A 15,360-nucleotide genomic window follows, 5' to 3' on the forward strand; every position below is an offset into this window, starting at 1 on the left:
TACGACCCCTATTTCCCGCTAATTAGTGAACCCTCACCCATGGAAAGATTGATTGCTGAACTCAGCAGCGATACGATCCCGAACTATGCCAAAGGCCTGAGAATGTTAGATCAAAACTGCAGAAATTGCAAAAAACGCCCTCCAAAATAAACCATCAGGTGCAGGCCTCATAAAGGTTCTCTCCAGTATAGTCCTGATGTATGTCAACCAGCAGAGATTGACATCGGTCCAGTACCTCAGTACACAGCAGAAGCACAAACAAGAAATGGTTGAGATGAAGGGGCAGGTGGAGAGAACCAGGAAACTGATGATGAAAAGGAAAAGATACTGCTAGCTGAGGATACTGCTAGCATTTGAGAACGGAACAATTAAAAGAAATGGCAAAAACTTATGACGGCGAACGAGCATAAACTCTTGAACAAAATCGTCTTCTACAGGAACAAAATCATCTTCAGGAACAACTTGATTCAGCCAAAAATAAATATGACGAAGTCCACGCCAAACTAGATAAATCTGACGAATTAGCTACAAACAGGGGTGCGCAACTTGATAACATGCAGGCAGTTTTGATGAACAACACTCAAAGCAATAATGTTCTAGTCCAAATGCTGCAAACCAAAGACAATAAGTTAATGAACACAGTGACTAAGTTGGATGACAAAACAGTGGAACTCATTGATGTCGCTGACCAAATGATTGATGAGAGAACCCAGGTGAGGAAGATCTAAAAAATGATCTCTCAGCAAGCGGAAGAAATCTCATCACTGAATCTCTCGCTCCGCACTCAAGACCTCTACCTGCAAACCATGACAGATAAGTTTGAGGCCGAACGGAGCAAGTGCGACACTCACGTGTCTAAAACAAGAACTCTAAGTGCCCAAGTGGACTCTGCGATGCAGCAGAATACCACCCTTAGGTACCACCTGGAGGAACTCTGTGCTCGGTACACATAGGAGTTAAGACGACAAAGTTTCAGACTTTACCTCTCTCAGGTGTCCATCAGTCTTTTCCTCTTGGCCATTTGTCACAGAGTAATATGGCACCTCCATGCCAACAAAGCCAAAGCTTGGCTTTTCCTCTTGGCCTTTCGGCCCACAATTCCCCACAGGATGAAGCCAACCCTCTCCGTGCACTTAGCGCGGAAAGCCTTGGCAAAATCGTTAAAACCTTTGAAGCCAAACAACACTAAGACATTTTTAGCAGTTATAGAGGACGCCTTGGATGGCTACCCGAATGCTACGGATACTGACAGGCTTTACCTGTTGAAGCGAACGCCAAATAGATACGTGACAAGGCTCATCCGTCTACAACAGCAACACGTGAAAAACGACTACTCGAAACGTGCACGACTTTGAAAATATAATTTAGTGGTTCTGCATCTTACATACACGACAGCTCGCTGGCTAATACTGTCAAACAAGCTATGAATGAACATCCACAAGCATACTATCATAGGCTTCGTTCAGCTTAGTCTGGCCTACTCAATGAAACAGGAATGGAAGAGCTATTACCATTCAAACAAATGTTTCTGTCAAACATGTATCCCAACTTCATTATTAACTACATTGGCCCTACAGCCCACGTTGGTTTGCCAATCTCAGAACTCGGAGAGCTTGCGAGCACAGCTTTCGAGGCATCAAAAGTCAACCTTGCTAAGACCTCTGACATCTCAGTTTTCAATATTGGACAGGAGCACTCACTCCAGTTAGAGGGTGTGTCATCAGGGATAGGAGCCTTGAGAGATGACGCACAACAAAGGTATCTACCCCGAAACCACGATAACAATAACCACCTCGGTCAAACTAACTATAAAGAAGGTCGGCTGCAAAACGACTACCGCTACAATCAACCTGATCGTTCCGTTCCTGCACCCAACCCACACAAAGTGTCATGGCACAAGGGTAACAAAGGCTTCAACGACGATCAAATCGTAGACCAATGCTCTCTAGAAGCTCTGCTAAGAGAAGTACAAAAGCACCAGAAATTTGACAAAGAGGAAAAAGATAAGTCGACATGACCAGGTGTGGATTTGCCGGAGAACAGGTCCACCGAAATTAACCCCATTTGCGAGGACGTAAACAATCCAATTATTCTCACTCAAATTCCTATCCAGGTTTTGTTCGATCAAGAAACGAGCTTAACCCGTGGTGCGCTAATTGATTCAGGCTCGACAATATCGCTCATCTCTCAAACATTGTTCAAAGATCTCAAAGGGGCTTTGAACCCAGCTAAATGTTGGTTAAAAGTGGAACGATGCAACACTAAACTTCAACGTTTCACTCAGACTACCCCACCTCTCACTTTGAGACTCATGCTGAAACTAAACAGAAAAAACTTAAAGTTTAATGTTTAAAGATTACTAATATTACTGTCCACACTACAAAAAAATATACAAATACATATAATTCTGTCCTTCAAACATTGAATTTAAATGCTGTAAAATTCCATTAAATCCTATGGAGGACTGCTCCTACTGGGGAGTGCCAATATGGCCGACCAGTGGCTTCAAAGCCTCTCAGTGGCCAATACATAGCATCAGCAATCCAGGGTTTATATACATCATTGGTTACAACAACTGGTCTCTTTTACAAACAAGTATCGTTTTCATGACATCATCAAGACGTCAAGGAAAAGACATCATATTCTAGTTGTCATCTGGTCAGATAACCAACTTACTGCCGCTACAGGAACTAGGATCTCCACAAAGAGGCCGGCCAGGGCATGCTTAATGTCCTTGTCCTTCACTTCCAGGAAGTACTGGGCACAGTCCTGCAACAGACAGCAGCACTTATTAAATATAGCATAAACCCTTACATCATAAGGATTACATGTTGTAAACAATACAGTCAGCCACTAAGGTCAGGTCACATGCTGGTCAACAAAAAGTCACGAAACTCCACCCTTCTCATAGTGTACACTTGAACACATTCTCGCATGGATTTAATAATGGTGGAAACTCACTCCAGCCAATGCTTAAACCAATCATATGCTTTTAAATGATTGACAGGAATTTCTGGAATAGGTGGTGAATTGGGACGAGAAAAGGAAAGAAAGGCATAGGATTAGAAAAGTATACAGAATGCAAAGGGGGGAATTCAAGCTGAAGATAAGAGGAATCAAGAGATTCTGGACTTATTTTAGTACTGTTAGTACTGTTAGAGATGACCATTCTAACAGTACGGGTTCCGATCCCACTTCTGACACTTATTACATTGTTAGCTACATGGATAAGACAGAGAGACATGAGTCAAGTTCATATGTTTACTAAGAAGATTAAAGAGACGAGGAAGACTGCTTCCTATCACTTATAGAATTCACTGGTCCTTTTCAAACATGCAGGATTACACACTTGTTCGAGACAGGTGGGCCTATAATCATCACTTCTGCAGTTTCCGTAGAGCTCACTGCTCACTTCTGTACCTGCATGAAATGGAAGGAGGCTTCAAAGTCCTCCACTGGATACATCTTGATGCGGAAGAACTTGACACCCATGATGAGGCTGATGGTGCTCTGGACCACGTAGGGACTCTGCTCCTTCTGTCTCAGCTCCTTCAGCTCAAACATAAATTTTTTCTTCACAGCAGGAAATCTGAGAAGGAGAGGAGGAGACAGAGAGTTGGAACAAGGGCAGAGTCCCGAATAGCACCCTATTCGAAATACAGTGCGCTACTTTTGACCAGGGGAAATTAGCCCATTGGGTGTCTATTACCAGAATGCTAACATAGTTAACGCAAGTAATAACGAATTTCAATGGATGATGCTAGCTAAATATGCTAACGAGCGCAAACAAAAATAATCGAATTGCAAAGACAGTCAATCCAGCTCATGAAGTTATACATATATAGGCAGGATCTACCGAATTGTGCAAATGAACAAAGTTTTGATGCATGCTTGTCTGAAGGAACAACAGTACTGGCTCTGGAGCAGCATGTGTTGATCAATGAATGCTACAGATTGGCTGGAGATGCTCATACCTGGTGTCCCAGTTTTATTATAGGGTTGTGTTCATAAGAGCACGCAACAGACAAATGTTTTGATCATGACACCCGATCCATTCATTATAATCTGAAAGGCAAAACTGATCCTAGATCAGCACTCCTACACTATGCTAATACTACCCAAATCATAGCTCTATTTCTAAGGGCTTTGTTCCTTCGCAGCGATGATCTGGAAAGTTACAATAAACACACAGCGATTTTCAGTCCTAGTATGGAGGGCAAAAGACTTGTCCAAAACACATGTCTTGTGATCCACTCAGGTCTAGCTCTCTATTTAAACCAGTGAGATTCTCAGGCAGATGTGTACAGAACAGAAGCAGGAGAGAGCATTGTGACAATTCAAACATACCACAATTGCTAAACAGTCATTAGTCATCTCCAATGGCAACATTAAACATGATGTGTATCCCAAATTGAAATCTATTCCCTACATAGTGCACTACTTTTTACCAGAGCCCTATAGGTCCCAGAAATAGTGCACTATATTGGAAATAGGGTGCCATTTGGGACAAAGCCGATGGTATCCCCTGAATGACAACAGAATATTGTCACACCTGATCAGTGCTATGGTACATGTTTTTTTTAACCGCATACATTATTGTCCCTCATCTTCAAGTGTAGGGTAATTAAAATATGTTCAAATACTGCCCAAAGAATGACAGCATACTATCTTAACTATACAGTAGCCTATGAATTAATTAAGGAATTAATACGTGAATGAATGAATGAACAAATGAATATAGAAATGTATTAATTAATGAATGAATGACATACAGTATGGATTATTGTTTAAAGATGACAATGAACTGTGGCACTTACTTGGCCTGGGCTAAAACTCCTATGACTTCTGCATAGAGGTCTGCTACAATGTGCATGTTACCAGTGTTAGGACCATGATACCTGGCAAACAAACAGACAGGTGTAAGAATAGGGGAAAAGGAAAGAAAGACATACTGTATAAACAGAAAGTCATATAAAAGCAGAGCTGAACATACCCTTCTTTGTATCTAAAGTGCTTAAAGGCCAAGTTAATGACTTCACTGACCAAACAGTCCAGGACAGGGTGTAGCGGCATCTGGTCATAGAGAGAGAGAGAGCAAGAGAGAGGGAAAGAGGGAGGGGGGGGGGGACACTGTCATGACAACATTCTGTTACAAACAGAAAACTCCAGTCATGAGTCTGAGATTGAGCAAACGGAATATAGCTACGCTTTATGCTGCGTCCCAAATGCCACCATATTCCCACAAAGGTGGAAAGTAGTGCATCTGGTGGAAAGTAGTGCATTATATAAGGGATAGGGTGCTATTTAGGGTGTGTTCAAGAAGTCGTTGTTCTGTAAAGTATCCCTCAGGGGAGCCGTATCTAATGACGATGTGAATGCTAACGTTGGTCAAAATGCCACTTATGTTCAGGATACAACACAAACTTTCACTTTAAGAAATGAAGAGTTTTCTTCTTCCCAGAACATTGAAGGAAAATAATGTGCTAGGTAGGTTTAGTGTTTTAGAGTGGAGTATATAGAGAAAATTAGTCACCTGTTTTAAAACTTCTATAAGTACGAGGGAGAAGATGAAGTCGATTGCCAGATCCCTCCTTTCAAGTAGAAAATCTCTGTGCTGTTCATCACTGTGAAACATCAACAGGGTTGGACAAGTTAGCACAAAGCTGTCAAACTACAACAGTTACCAAGTTATGTCACCACACAAATGGGAAAATCAATTACAAAAGTGAAATTGATTTATCATTATCCAATTTGCAATTCCAATAGCATTTCGGCAGCTTTTTTATTTATTTATTTTACCTTTATTTAACCAGGCAAGTCAGTTAAGAACAAATTCTTATTTTCAATGACGGCCTGGGAACAGTGGGTTAACTGCCTGTTCAGGGGCAGAACGACAGATTTGTACCTTGTCAGCTCGGGGGTTTGAACTCGCAACATTCCGGTTACTAGTCCAACGCTCTAACCACTAGGCTACCCTGCCGCCCAGCTACAGTTGAAGTCGGAAGTTTACAAACACTTAAGCTGGAGTCATTAAAACTCGTTTTTCAACCACTCCACAAATTTATTGTTAAAACTTCTTACGGATACGTGGGACGGTAGCGTCCCACCTGGCCAACATCCGGTGAAATTGCCAAGTGCGAAATTCAAAAATACTAAATTCAAATATTTAACATTCTTGAAAATATATGTGTAATACATCAAAATAAAGCTTAACTTCTTGTTAATGCAGCCAAGGTGTCAGATTTCAAAAAGGCTTTACGGCGAAAGAAAACCATGCGATTATCTGAGGACAGCGCCCAAAATACAAATGCATGACAAATAATACACTGCTCAAAAAAATAAACGGAACACTTAAACAACACAATGTAACTCCAAGTCAATCACACTTCTGTGAAATCAAACTGTCCATTTAGGAAGCAACACTGATTGACAATACATTTCACATGCTGTTGTGCAAATGGAATAGACAACAGGTGGAAATTATAGGCAATTAGCAAGACACCCCCAATAAAGGAGTGGTTCTGCAGGTGGTGACCACAGACCACTTCTCAGTTCCTATGCTTCCTGGCTGATGTTTTGGTCACTTTTGAATGTTGGCGGTGCTTTCACTCTAGTGGTAGCATGAGACGGAGTCTACAACCCACACAAGTGGCTCAGGTAGTGCAGCTCATCCAGGATGGCACATCAATGTGAGCTGTGGCAAGAAGGTTTGCTGTGTCTGTCAGCGTAGTGTCCAGAGCATGGAGGTGCTACCAGGAGACAGGCCAGTACATCAGGAGACGTGGAGGAGGCCATAGGAGGGCAACAACCCAGCAGCAGGACCGCTACCTCCGCCTTTGTGCAAGGAGGAGCAGGAGGAGCACTGCCAGAGCCCTGCAAAATGACCTCCAGCAGGCCACAAATGTGCATGTTTCTGCTCAAATGGTCAGAAACAGACTCCATGAGGGTGGTATGAGGGCCCGACGTCCACAGGTGGGGGTTGTGCTTACCTTTGAAGATCTTCTTCTGTTGGCACTCCAAAAGGTCTCAGTTACATTACAAATGGTCCTTTTGTTCGATAATGTCCTTCTTTATATCCATAAAAACTCTCAAAAGTTACCAATAAACTTATCCAAACAAGTCAATCAACATTTCTAATCAAACCTTAGGTACCCTAATATGCAAATAAACAATCAAATTTAAGACGGAGAATCGTTAATGTCTTTACCGGAGAAAAAATAACAAAGAACGCGCTTTCCTCCACGCGCTTGGAAACACTACAGCCAAAATGGGAGCCACCTAGAAAAAATACAACTGCGGGCAGAACTGAAAAAGCATGTGCGAGCAGGAGGCCTACAAACCTGACTCAGTTACGCCACCTCTGTCAAGAGGAATGGACCAAAATTCACCCAACTTATTGTGGGAAGCTTGTGGAAGGATACCCAAAACATCTGACCCAAGTTAAAAAATGTAAAGGCAATGCTACCAAATACTAATTGAGTGTATGTAAACTTCTGACCCACTGGGAATGTCATGAAAGAAAGCTGAAATAAATCATTCTCTCTACTATTATTCTGACATTTCACATTCTTAAAAAAAAGTGGTGATCCTAACTGACCTAAGGCAGGGATTTTTTACTGAGATTAAATGTCAGAAATTGTGAAAAACTGAGTTTAAATGGAGTTGGCTAAGGTGTATGTAAACTTCCGACTTCAACTGTGTATGCTTCCATAGCCATCTATTATGCAATAAGTCAATGATAATGTCAATCAATTCAGGCACAATGTCTTATAATGTACAGTGTTTTCTTTGTGTTTGATTTCTGGTTATAAAATGTGACAGGGTGTTCATGGGAAGTCCTATTGGCCGTTCTGTTTCCTGTACCATCAAAAGGTGTGTGTGTGTGTGCATATATGTGTGTTACTTTTTTGACTTGGTGTTGGCTCTGGGTCTGTATTCGTGTGACTCTGGGTCCTCTAGACCGTTCTGTCTTCTGTACCAGTCAAACAGTGTCCTCAGAATGGACGGGAGGCAGTACTCCGCCAGAGAACTCATAGCAGTTATCACCTGAAAGCAAATAAATGCAAATGGTGTATACATATTGGTCAGTCAGATCATTATTACATAACACTGTTTCCTCCAGCCAAAAACCTGACGTAACGTAAAATCAACATCCATATTTAGATTATATTTAATTGGAGTTGACAACAAATGTTAATTATTCTTGAAATTAACCAACCCTTCAAATCTTGTCGTTGATTTGTGGTTGAAATCTGGTTAAAATGAGTGCACGTTGACCACTTTTTTTTGTTGTCAACCAAATATTCAATTGATGTTGTCACGGGTCCTCCCCGGTACTGCTGCTCATTCTGTTCACCAGGTCTTCTAGGCTTCACTGAACGGGATTCATTATCATCAACCCCGGACTGTCTTGTCTGATTACACACTCCTGGTTCCCATTCTCCTGATTAGTATATACATATATTAGTATATACTGATTAGTATATAGTTATATACGTGCCCTCTGTTCCCTCTGTCGGTGTCAGTTATTGTTCCCATGTCCGTTGGTCGTTTGAGTACCTATGCGTTGGTGCTGCTGTTATGCTGCATGCTTTATATATTGTGTATTACGTGTATTGTCCCGTGTCGTTTAACGAGGTTTACCTTCTCTTTTGTTTGGGTACAGCCCAGTGTTTTTGTATACGTGTTTGTTTTGGGTGTATTAAAACCCCTATTGTGTATTACTGCGCATGTATCCAAATCCTTTATACCAGCATGACAGATGTTGTTGATAGATGACATTGATGGAATGTTCGTTCAACATCATTTTGGGTTGTATCTCTTTCCCAGTCATGTTTCATTTATATCTGCATCAAAATCACTGTGTCTTAACCCTCACTGTCCTCCACACAACAGAAGCTGCAGGCAGTGAGAGGGGATGGGAGGAAAGGTAAAAGAAAGAAGAGAGAGACAAGGGGAAAGAGGAGACAAGTGGAGAGGAGAGAGAATGGAGAAGGGACAGAAGAACAATGGAGACCCGAGATAGAGAGATGGGAGACAGGGTCCTGGGAGACTAGGAGTTGAGGTGCCCATGGGGTGGCATGCATCTCTCCAGGGAGGAGAGGGAAGGAAGGAAGGAAAGGCGGGCCGGCTTGGACCTGGATACAAGCACACGGAAAGGGAGGGGAGTCTGGTGTGACCAGGGGAATACAGCGGGCCTTCATTCAGCACGGGCAGGAGAATAATCCTGCCTCTGTACACTGTTGAATGGCATCAAGCCTTAGGCACCCGGAAACACATGCACACAGGAACACACACACGCACACAAACACACACTTGTGCGCTCACACACACACACACACACACAAACCTTCTACTATACAGGCACCTAGAGAACCACAGATTTGGAGAGACCCCGTGGGGAAGGTTGAGTTAAGCACTACCCAGCCAACAAGCATTAACAGTGATGATGGGCTGACTGCTCAATACAACAAGCTTGTGTATCATTTGTTGAGTAACCTTTTCTGAGACCTGAAAACCTGCTTTGGCTCCAGGAGCTAAAATGTATTCACTTGAGCTCAGCTCCCACAACCCTGCCTCACTGATTTTTCTGTCCATTAGAGAGTAACAGTTCTTACCTGATCAAACTGAGGATCCTCACCCCTCTGCAAAGACTTGATCAATGGTTTCTCCTGTGAAAACACAACAGAACAACAATAGAATAAAAAACAAAAAAGTGAAAGTTCTAAAGAACTTCCTCTCCTAAGTCTCTCCATTTCTCATATCAGGACCTAGTGTTGGACATTCTGGGTATTTTTGGAAAGGGGAGTTATGATCAGTTGATGTATGGTCATTATATAACCCAGGGTAAGTCCAAATGGAACCCTATTTCCTATATAGTGCACTACTTCCTAATCCCTATATAGTCCACGACTTTAGACCAAGAACCACAGGGTTTATATAGAGAATAGGGTGCCATTTGGGATGCAACCCCAGAGTTAATAGGAAAAGACACCAGTCAGTTGGAGATCTGGACAGCTCCTGTCAGACAGACAGGAGAGATGGGACATTAACGACGTGCCCGCATCAGTCTTTACTCAGCTGGATAATGCCCATAATGCCAGTCACCCAGTTAGCGCCTTGGGGTCTCATTTATTAAAATAGCCTTGCGCTCAGATTGGACTATAAATTGTGCGTGCTGTGCGTTGATGTCGTGTGTTATTAATGTCGTCCACACACACCCAAGGTTGGAAATGATGCATCTTGACCTTGATGTAAAAACCTACATGGGTAATTTATTTTTAGTTGCAAATGTATGAAACATTCTTATGAAGTGATTTACACACGCTTTGTGTTTAATGCATAGACAGTACCTTTTTAGGATGCGTTCCCCTTCATTTTAAGAACTGAAGGAACGCAGGAATGTGGTATAAAACTAAGCAAATTCTATATGAGGGCCCCAGGACCGGCCTACCTCTCATGACCCCTGGGGAGGCCTTTTCTCTTAACTCTGTGCCAGTGTTCTTCACTTTATGTTGGTACATTCCAATGATTCTGCCACACTCTTAGATTGTTCATGTAGCTAAATACAGTCTGAATCTAGAAAACATTGGAGTGATTGAAATCTCAAGAGTCAAGTTTATACTCTCCTGCATAAACTTCTGCCTACATTACTTAATTGTTAACTTACAAGATACTGCATCAAATCCGGTCTCAGGGAAGGCTAACTCTGGACGTCCCTTCAATCTCCACAGAGTTGGGCACACCTTATGCGTGGAGTAATCTCCATTGCACTTTAAGATTGGAGGAATTGGTGCCTCTAGGGCATTTCAGATGGCTGTTAGGGGACCTTTTTACAGGGAGAATGTAATCGTTTTTTATTATTGTGTTTTGCTTTTCATGTATAATAACGTATATTATATGATATTATATTTTGATTTGTATTGTTGTGCAAACCAGGGCTCATCTGGAAAAGAGACCTTGGTCTCAGCATTGACTCTCTGTCAAACTAAAGGTGAAATCAATAAAAAATATAGTTATATCTGTCTTTGTGAAAGCAGAATCTGTGCATCAGCATTTTACACAGCCGGACAGTGCTGATTATGGCCTTCAAGGTGTATCAGGGTGCTAAGTGTCCTATTTGGTCAGACAGAACAGCACAGACGCCATGTATTGATGTTTCCACCCAAGCTAACAGTTGTTTGACTGTGACAGTGAGTAGGGTGGGGAGATGACTGATCAAGACGTCAACAAGCAATCCGGTAAGACTTCACTTAAAGCCTGCCGGTATTATGCTTCATTCGTTGTTATTGTAATGATTCTGTATGTTATGTCTCTATGCAGGAACTTTCAAACTGACTCAACGGTTGTAAATTCATCAGGACCATTATGAGATTATATTAAGAAATTATAAGGGGTTGTACATGCTAACTAGAAGTTGTACAATGCATTATAACCACATCACAATGCATTCTACCTGCAGGTTTTAAGTAAAGCATTACAGACCTTTCTATAGAAGCAGGACAGGCAGCCTAGCCTGTGACACACAGCTTGTGTCCCCCTATTTCCTATATTATGAGTCCTGGTCAAAAAGTAGTACACTACAGTAGTAAACCATAAGAATCAGGTGAAATTTGGGACACATTCACAAGGGACTGGTCCTCTGTTCATTCAGACAACCTTTTACAGTAGGTGTTGACTCGTGCATTATGAAGTGATATTTAAGTCTTGTTTTCAGTGCATAATTGATGAAAGACTTTCATGCACTATGCTCTATCTAGATAGAGTTCAAGGTGTTGGTGGAGGGTCAATCCAACATTATTATTCTCAAACAGTAGCAATGTGGAGACACACAGATCATCACATTCAATACTACTCATTTACATTGATAAACAGCGCACTCCACTTGTAGTGAATGAGATTATAATAATCAAGCGGCTAAAGTGATCCAATTTCCTGCATGGATGTAATCTCTCTAAGAGCAGTGTATGTATAGGAAGAGGACATACAGTATCGGGGGTTTGTCATTGGCTAACCAATAGTCCTGTTGGAAGGTGAACCTTCGCCCCAGTCTGAGGTCCTGAGCGCTCTGGAGCAGGGTTTCATCAAGGATATCTCTGTATTTTGCTCACTTCATCTTTCCCTCTATCCTGACTAGTCTCCCAGTCCCTGCCGCTGAAAAACATCCCCATAGCATGATGCTGCCACCCCCATGCTTCCCCGTAGGGATGGTGCCAGGTTTCCTCCAGACATGAAGCTTGACATTCAGGCCAAAGAATCTTGTTTCTCATGGTCTTAGAGTCCTTTTGCTGCCTTTTGGCAAACTCGAAGCGGGCTGCTATGTCCCTTTTACTGACAAGTGGCTTTCATCTGGCCACTCTACCATAAATCCTTGATTGGTGGAGTGCTGCAGAGATGGTTGTCCTTCTGGAAGGTTCTCCAATCTCCACAGAGGAACTCTGGAGCTCTGTCAAAGTGACCATCGGGTTCTTGGTCACCTCGCTGACCAAGGCCCTTCTCCGATTCCTGAGTTTAGCCGGGCGGCCAGCTACAAGAAGAGTCTTGGTGGTTCCAAACTTCTTCAATTTAAGAATGATAGAGGCCAATGCGTTCTTGGGGACCTTTAATGCTGCAGACATTTTTTGGTACTCTTCCCCAGATCTGTGCCTAGACACAATCCTGTCTCGGAGCTCTACGAATAATTCCTTCAACTTCATGGCTTGGTTTTGGCACTGATATGCAATGTCAACTGTGGGACCTTATATAGACAGGTGTGTGCCTTTCCAAATCATGTCCAATCAATTCAATTTACCACAGGTGGACTCCAATCAAGTTGTAGAAACATCTCAAGGATGATATATGGAAGCAGGATGCACCTGAGCTCAGTTTCGAGTCTCATAGCAAAGGGTCTGAATACTTATGTAAATAAGGTATTTCTGTTTTTTATTTACAAAAAAAATCTAAAGACCTGTTTTTGCTTTGTCATTATGGAGTATTGTGTGTAAATTGATGAGTTAAAACATGTATTTAATACATTTTAGAATAAGGCTGTAATGTACATTTTCAGTAGTTATACATTCTACAGTAATGTGTTGCAAAGTGCATGTTTGATGTGGTGGCTGTGCTTGTTGTTAGTGCAGAGGTTGGTTAGTTTAGTTTAGTTTGGCAGTTTAGTTTGGCAGCGATTACAGCCTCCAATCTTCTTGGGTATGACGCTACAAGCTTGGCCCACCTGTATATGGGGATTTTCTCCCATTCTTCTCTGCAGATCCTCTCAAGCTCTGTCAGGTTTGTTGAGGAAAGTCAATGCACAGCTATTTTCAGGTCTCTTCAGAGATGTTCAATCGGGTTCAAGTCCGGACTCTGGCTGGGTCACAGAAAGACATTCAGAGACTTGTCCCGAAGCCACTCCTGCGTTGTCTTGGCTGTGTGCTTAGCGTTGTTGTCCTGTTGGAAGGTGAGAACCTTCGCCCCAGTCTGAGGTCCTGAGCGCTCTGGAGCAGGGTTTCATCAAGGATATCTCTGTATTTTGCTCACTTCATCTTTCCCTCTATCCTGACTAGTCTCCCAGTCCCTGCCGCTGAAAAACATCCCCATAGCATGATGCTGCCACCCCCATGCTTCCCCGTAGGGATGGTGCCAGGTTTCCTCCAGACATGAAGCTTGACATTCAGGCCAAAGAATCTTGTTTCTCATGGTCTTAGAGTCCTTTTGCTGCCTTTTGGCAAACTCGAAGCGGGCTGCTATGTCCCTTTTACTGACAAGTGGCTTTCATCTGGCCACTCTACCATAAATCCTTGATTGGTGGAGTGCTGCAGAGATGGTTGTCCTTCTGGAAGGTTCTCCAATCTCCACAGAGGAACTCTGGAGCTCTGTCAAAGTGACCATCGGGTTCTTGGTCACCTCGCTGACCAAGGCCCTTCTCCGATTCCTGAGTTTAGCCGGGCGGCCAGCTACAAGAAGAGTCTTGGTGGTTCCAAACTTCTTCAATTTAAGAATGATAGAGGCCAATGCGTTCTTGGGGACCTTTAATGCTGCAGACATTTTTTGGTACTCTTCCCCAGATCTGTGCCTAGACACAATCCTGTCTCGGAGCTCTACGAATAATTCCTTCAACTTCATGGCTTGGTTTTGGCACTGATATGCAATGTCAACTGTGGGACCTTATATAGACAGGTGTGTGCCTTTCCAAATCATGTCCAATCAATTCAATTTACCACAGGTGGACTCCAATCAAGTTGTAGAAACATCTCAAGGATGATATATGGAAGCAGGATGCACCTGAGCTCAGTTTCGAGTCTCATAGCAAAGGGTCTGAATACTTATGTAAATAAGGTATTTCTGTTTTTTATTTACAAAAAAAATCTAAAGACCTGTTTTTGCTTTGTCATTATGGAGTATTGTGTGTAAATTGATGAGTTAAAACATGTATTTAATACATTTTAGAATAAGGCTGTAATGTACATTTTCAGTAGTTATACATTCTACAGTAATGTGTTGCAAAGTGCATGTTTGATGTGGTGGCTGTGCTTGTTGTTAGTGCAGAGGTTGGTTAGTTTAGTTTAGTTTGGCAGTTTAGTTTGGCAGCGATTACAGCCTCCAATCTTCTTGGGTATGACGCTACAAGCTTGGCCCACCTGTATATGGGGATTTTCTCCCATTCTTCTCTGCAGATCCTCTCAAGCTCTGTCAGGTTTGTTGAGGAAAGTCAATGCACAGCTATTTTCAGGTCTCTTCAGAGATGTTCAATCGGGTTCAAGTCCGGACTCTGGCTGGGTCACAGAAAGACATTCAGAGACTTGTCCCGAAGCCACTCCTGCGTTGTCTTGGCTGTGTGCTTAGCGTTGTTGTCCTGTTGGAAGGTGAGAACCTTCGCCCCAGTCTGAGGTCCTGAGCGCTCTGGAGCAGGTTTTCTGCAAAGATCTTTCAGAAACTTTTCCCCATTCATCGTTCCCTCGATCCTGACTTGTCTCCCAGTCCACGCTGGTGAAAAACATCCCCACAGCATGATTCTGCCACTACCATTTTAGAATAAGGCTGTAACATAACAACATGTGGAAAATGTCGAGGGGTCTGAATACTTTCCGAATGCACTGTACATTAACATTTTAATAAATAAATACACACAAATGTAATGAAAGAAACAATACAACTAAAGAATAATAAATAATGTGTGGGTGTGTGTAGAGTGAGTGTTAGAGAGTGTGTGTTTGTGTGTGCATCTATCAGTTATACATACTTGTCAGTGGATTCACACAAAAAGTAGGTCACATGGGGGAGAGCCATTGTGCCGTGAGGTTTTTCTTTATTTGTGTTTTGAAACCCGGTTTGTTGTTCACTTGCGCTATACGGAATGGAGTTCCGTGCAATCATGGCTCTGTA

At 42.4% G+C, this 15,360-nt stretch overlaps 1 protein-coding gene across 3 annotated transcripts in view; it reads right to left on the reverse strand.

The window, feature by feature from the left end:
• Positions 1–15,360, reverse strand: part of LOC110507323 (protein furry homolog) — a 210,236-nt gene that overhangs the window by 142,292 nt on the left and 52,584 nt on the right. For all 3 annotated transcript variants that reach the window (XM_090224185.1, XM_021587244.3, XM_090224186.1), the window contains exons 3-9: positions 9,618–9,671; positions 7,904–8,046; positions 5,534–5,624; positions 4,994–5,073; positions 4,818–4,898; positions 3,421–3,589; positions 2,677–2,769 (exon numbers count right to left, since the gene is read on the reverse strand). In XM_090224185.1, coding sequence (XP_090080311.1) covers positions 2,677–2,769; positions 3,421–3,589; positions 4,818–4,898; positions 4,994–5,073; positions 5,534–5,624; positions 7,904–8,046; positions 9,618–9,671 — 711 coding nt within the window. The remainder of the gene's footprint in view (positions 1–2,676; positions 2,770–3,420; positions 3,590–4,817; positions 4,899–4,993; positions 5,074–5,533; positions 5,625–7,903; positions 8,047–9,617; positions 9,672–15,360) is intronic.

This window comes from Oncorhynchus mykiss, chromosome 27, assembly GCF_057628025.1.
Source record: "Oncorhynchus mykiss isolate SJ-2025 chromosome 27, ASM5762802v1, whole genome shotgun sequence".
In the NCBI taxonomy this organism is placed as follows: Eukaryota; Metazoa; Chordata; class Actinopteri; order Salmoniformes; family Salmonidae; genus Oncorhynchus; species Oncorhynchus mykiss.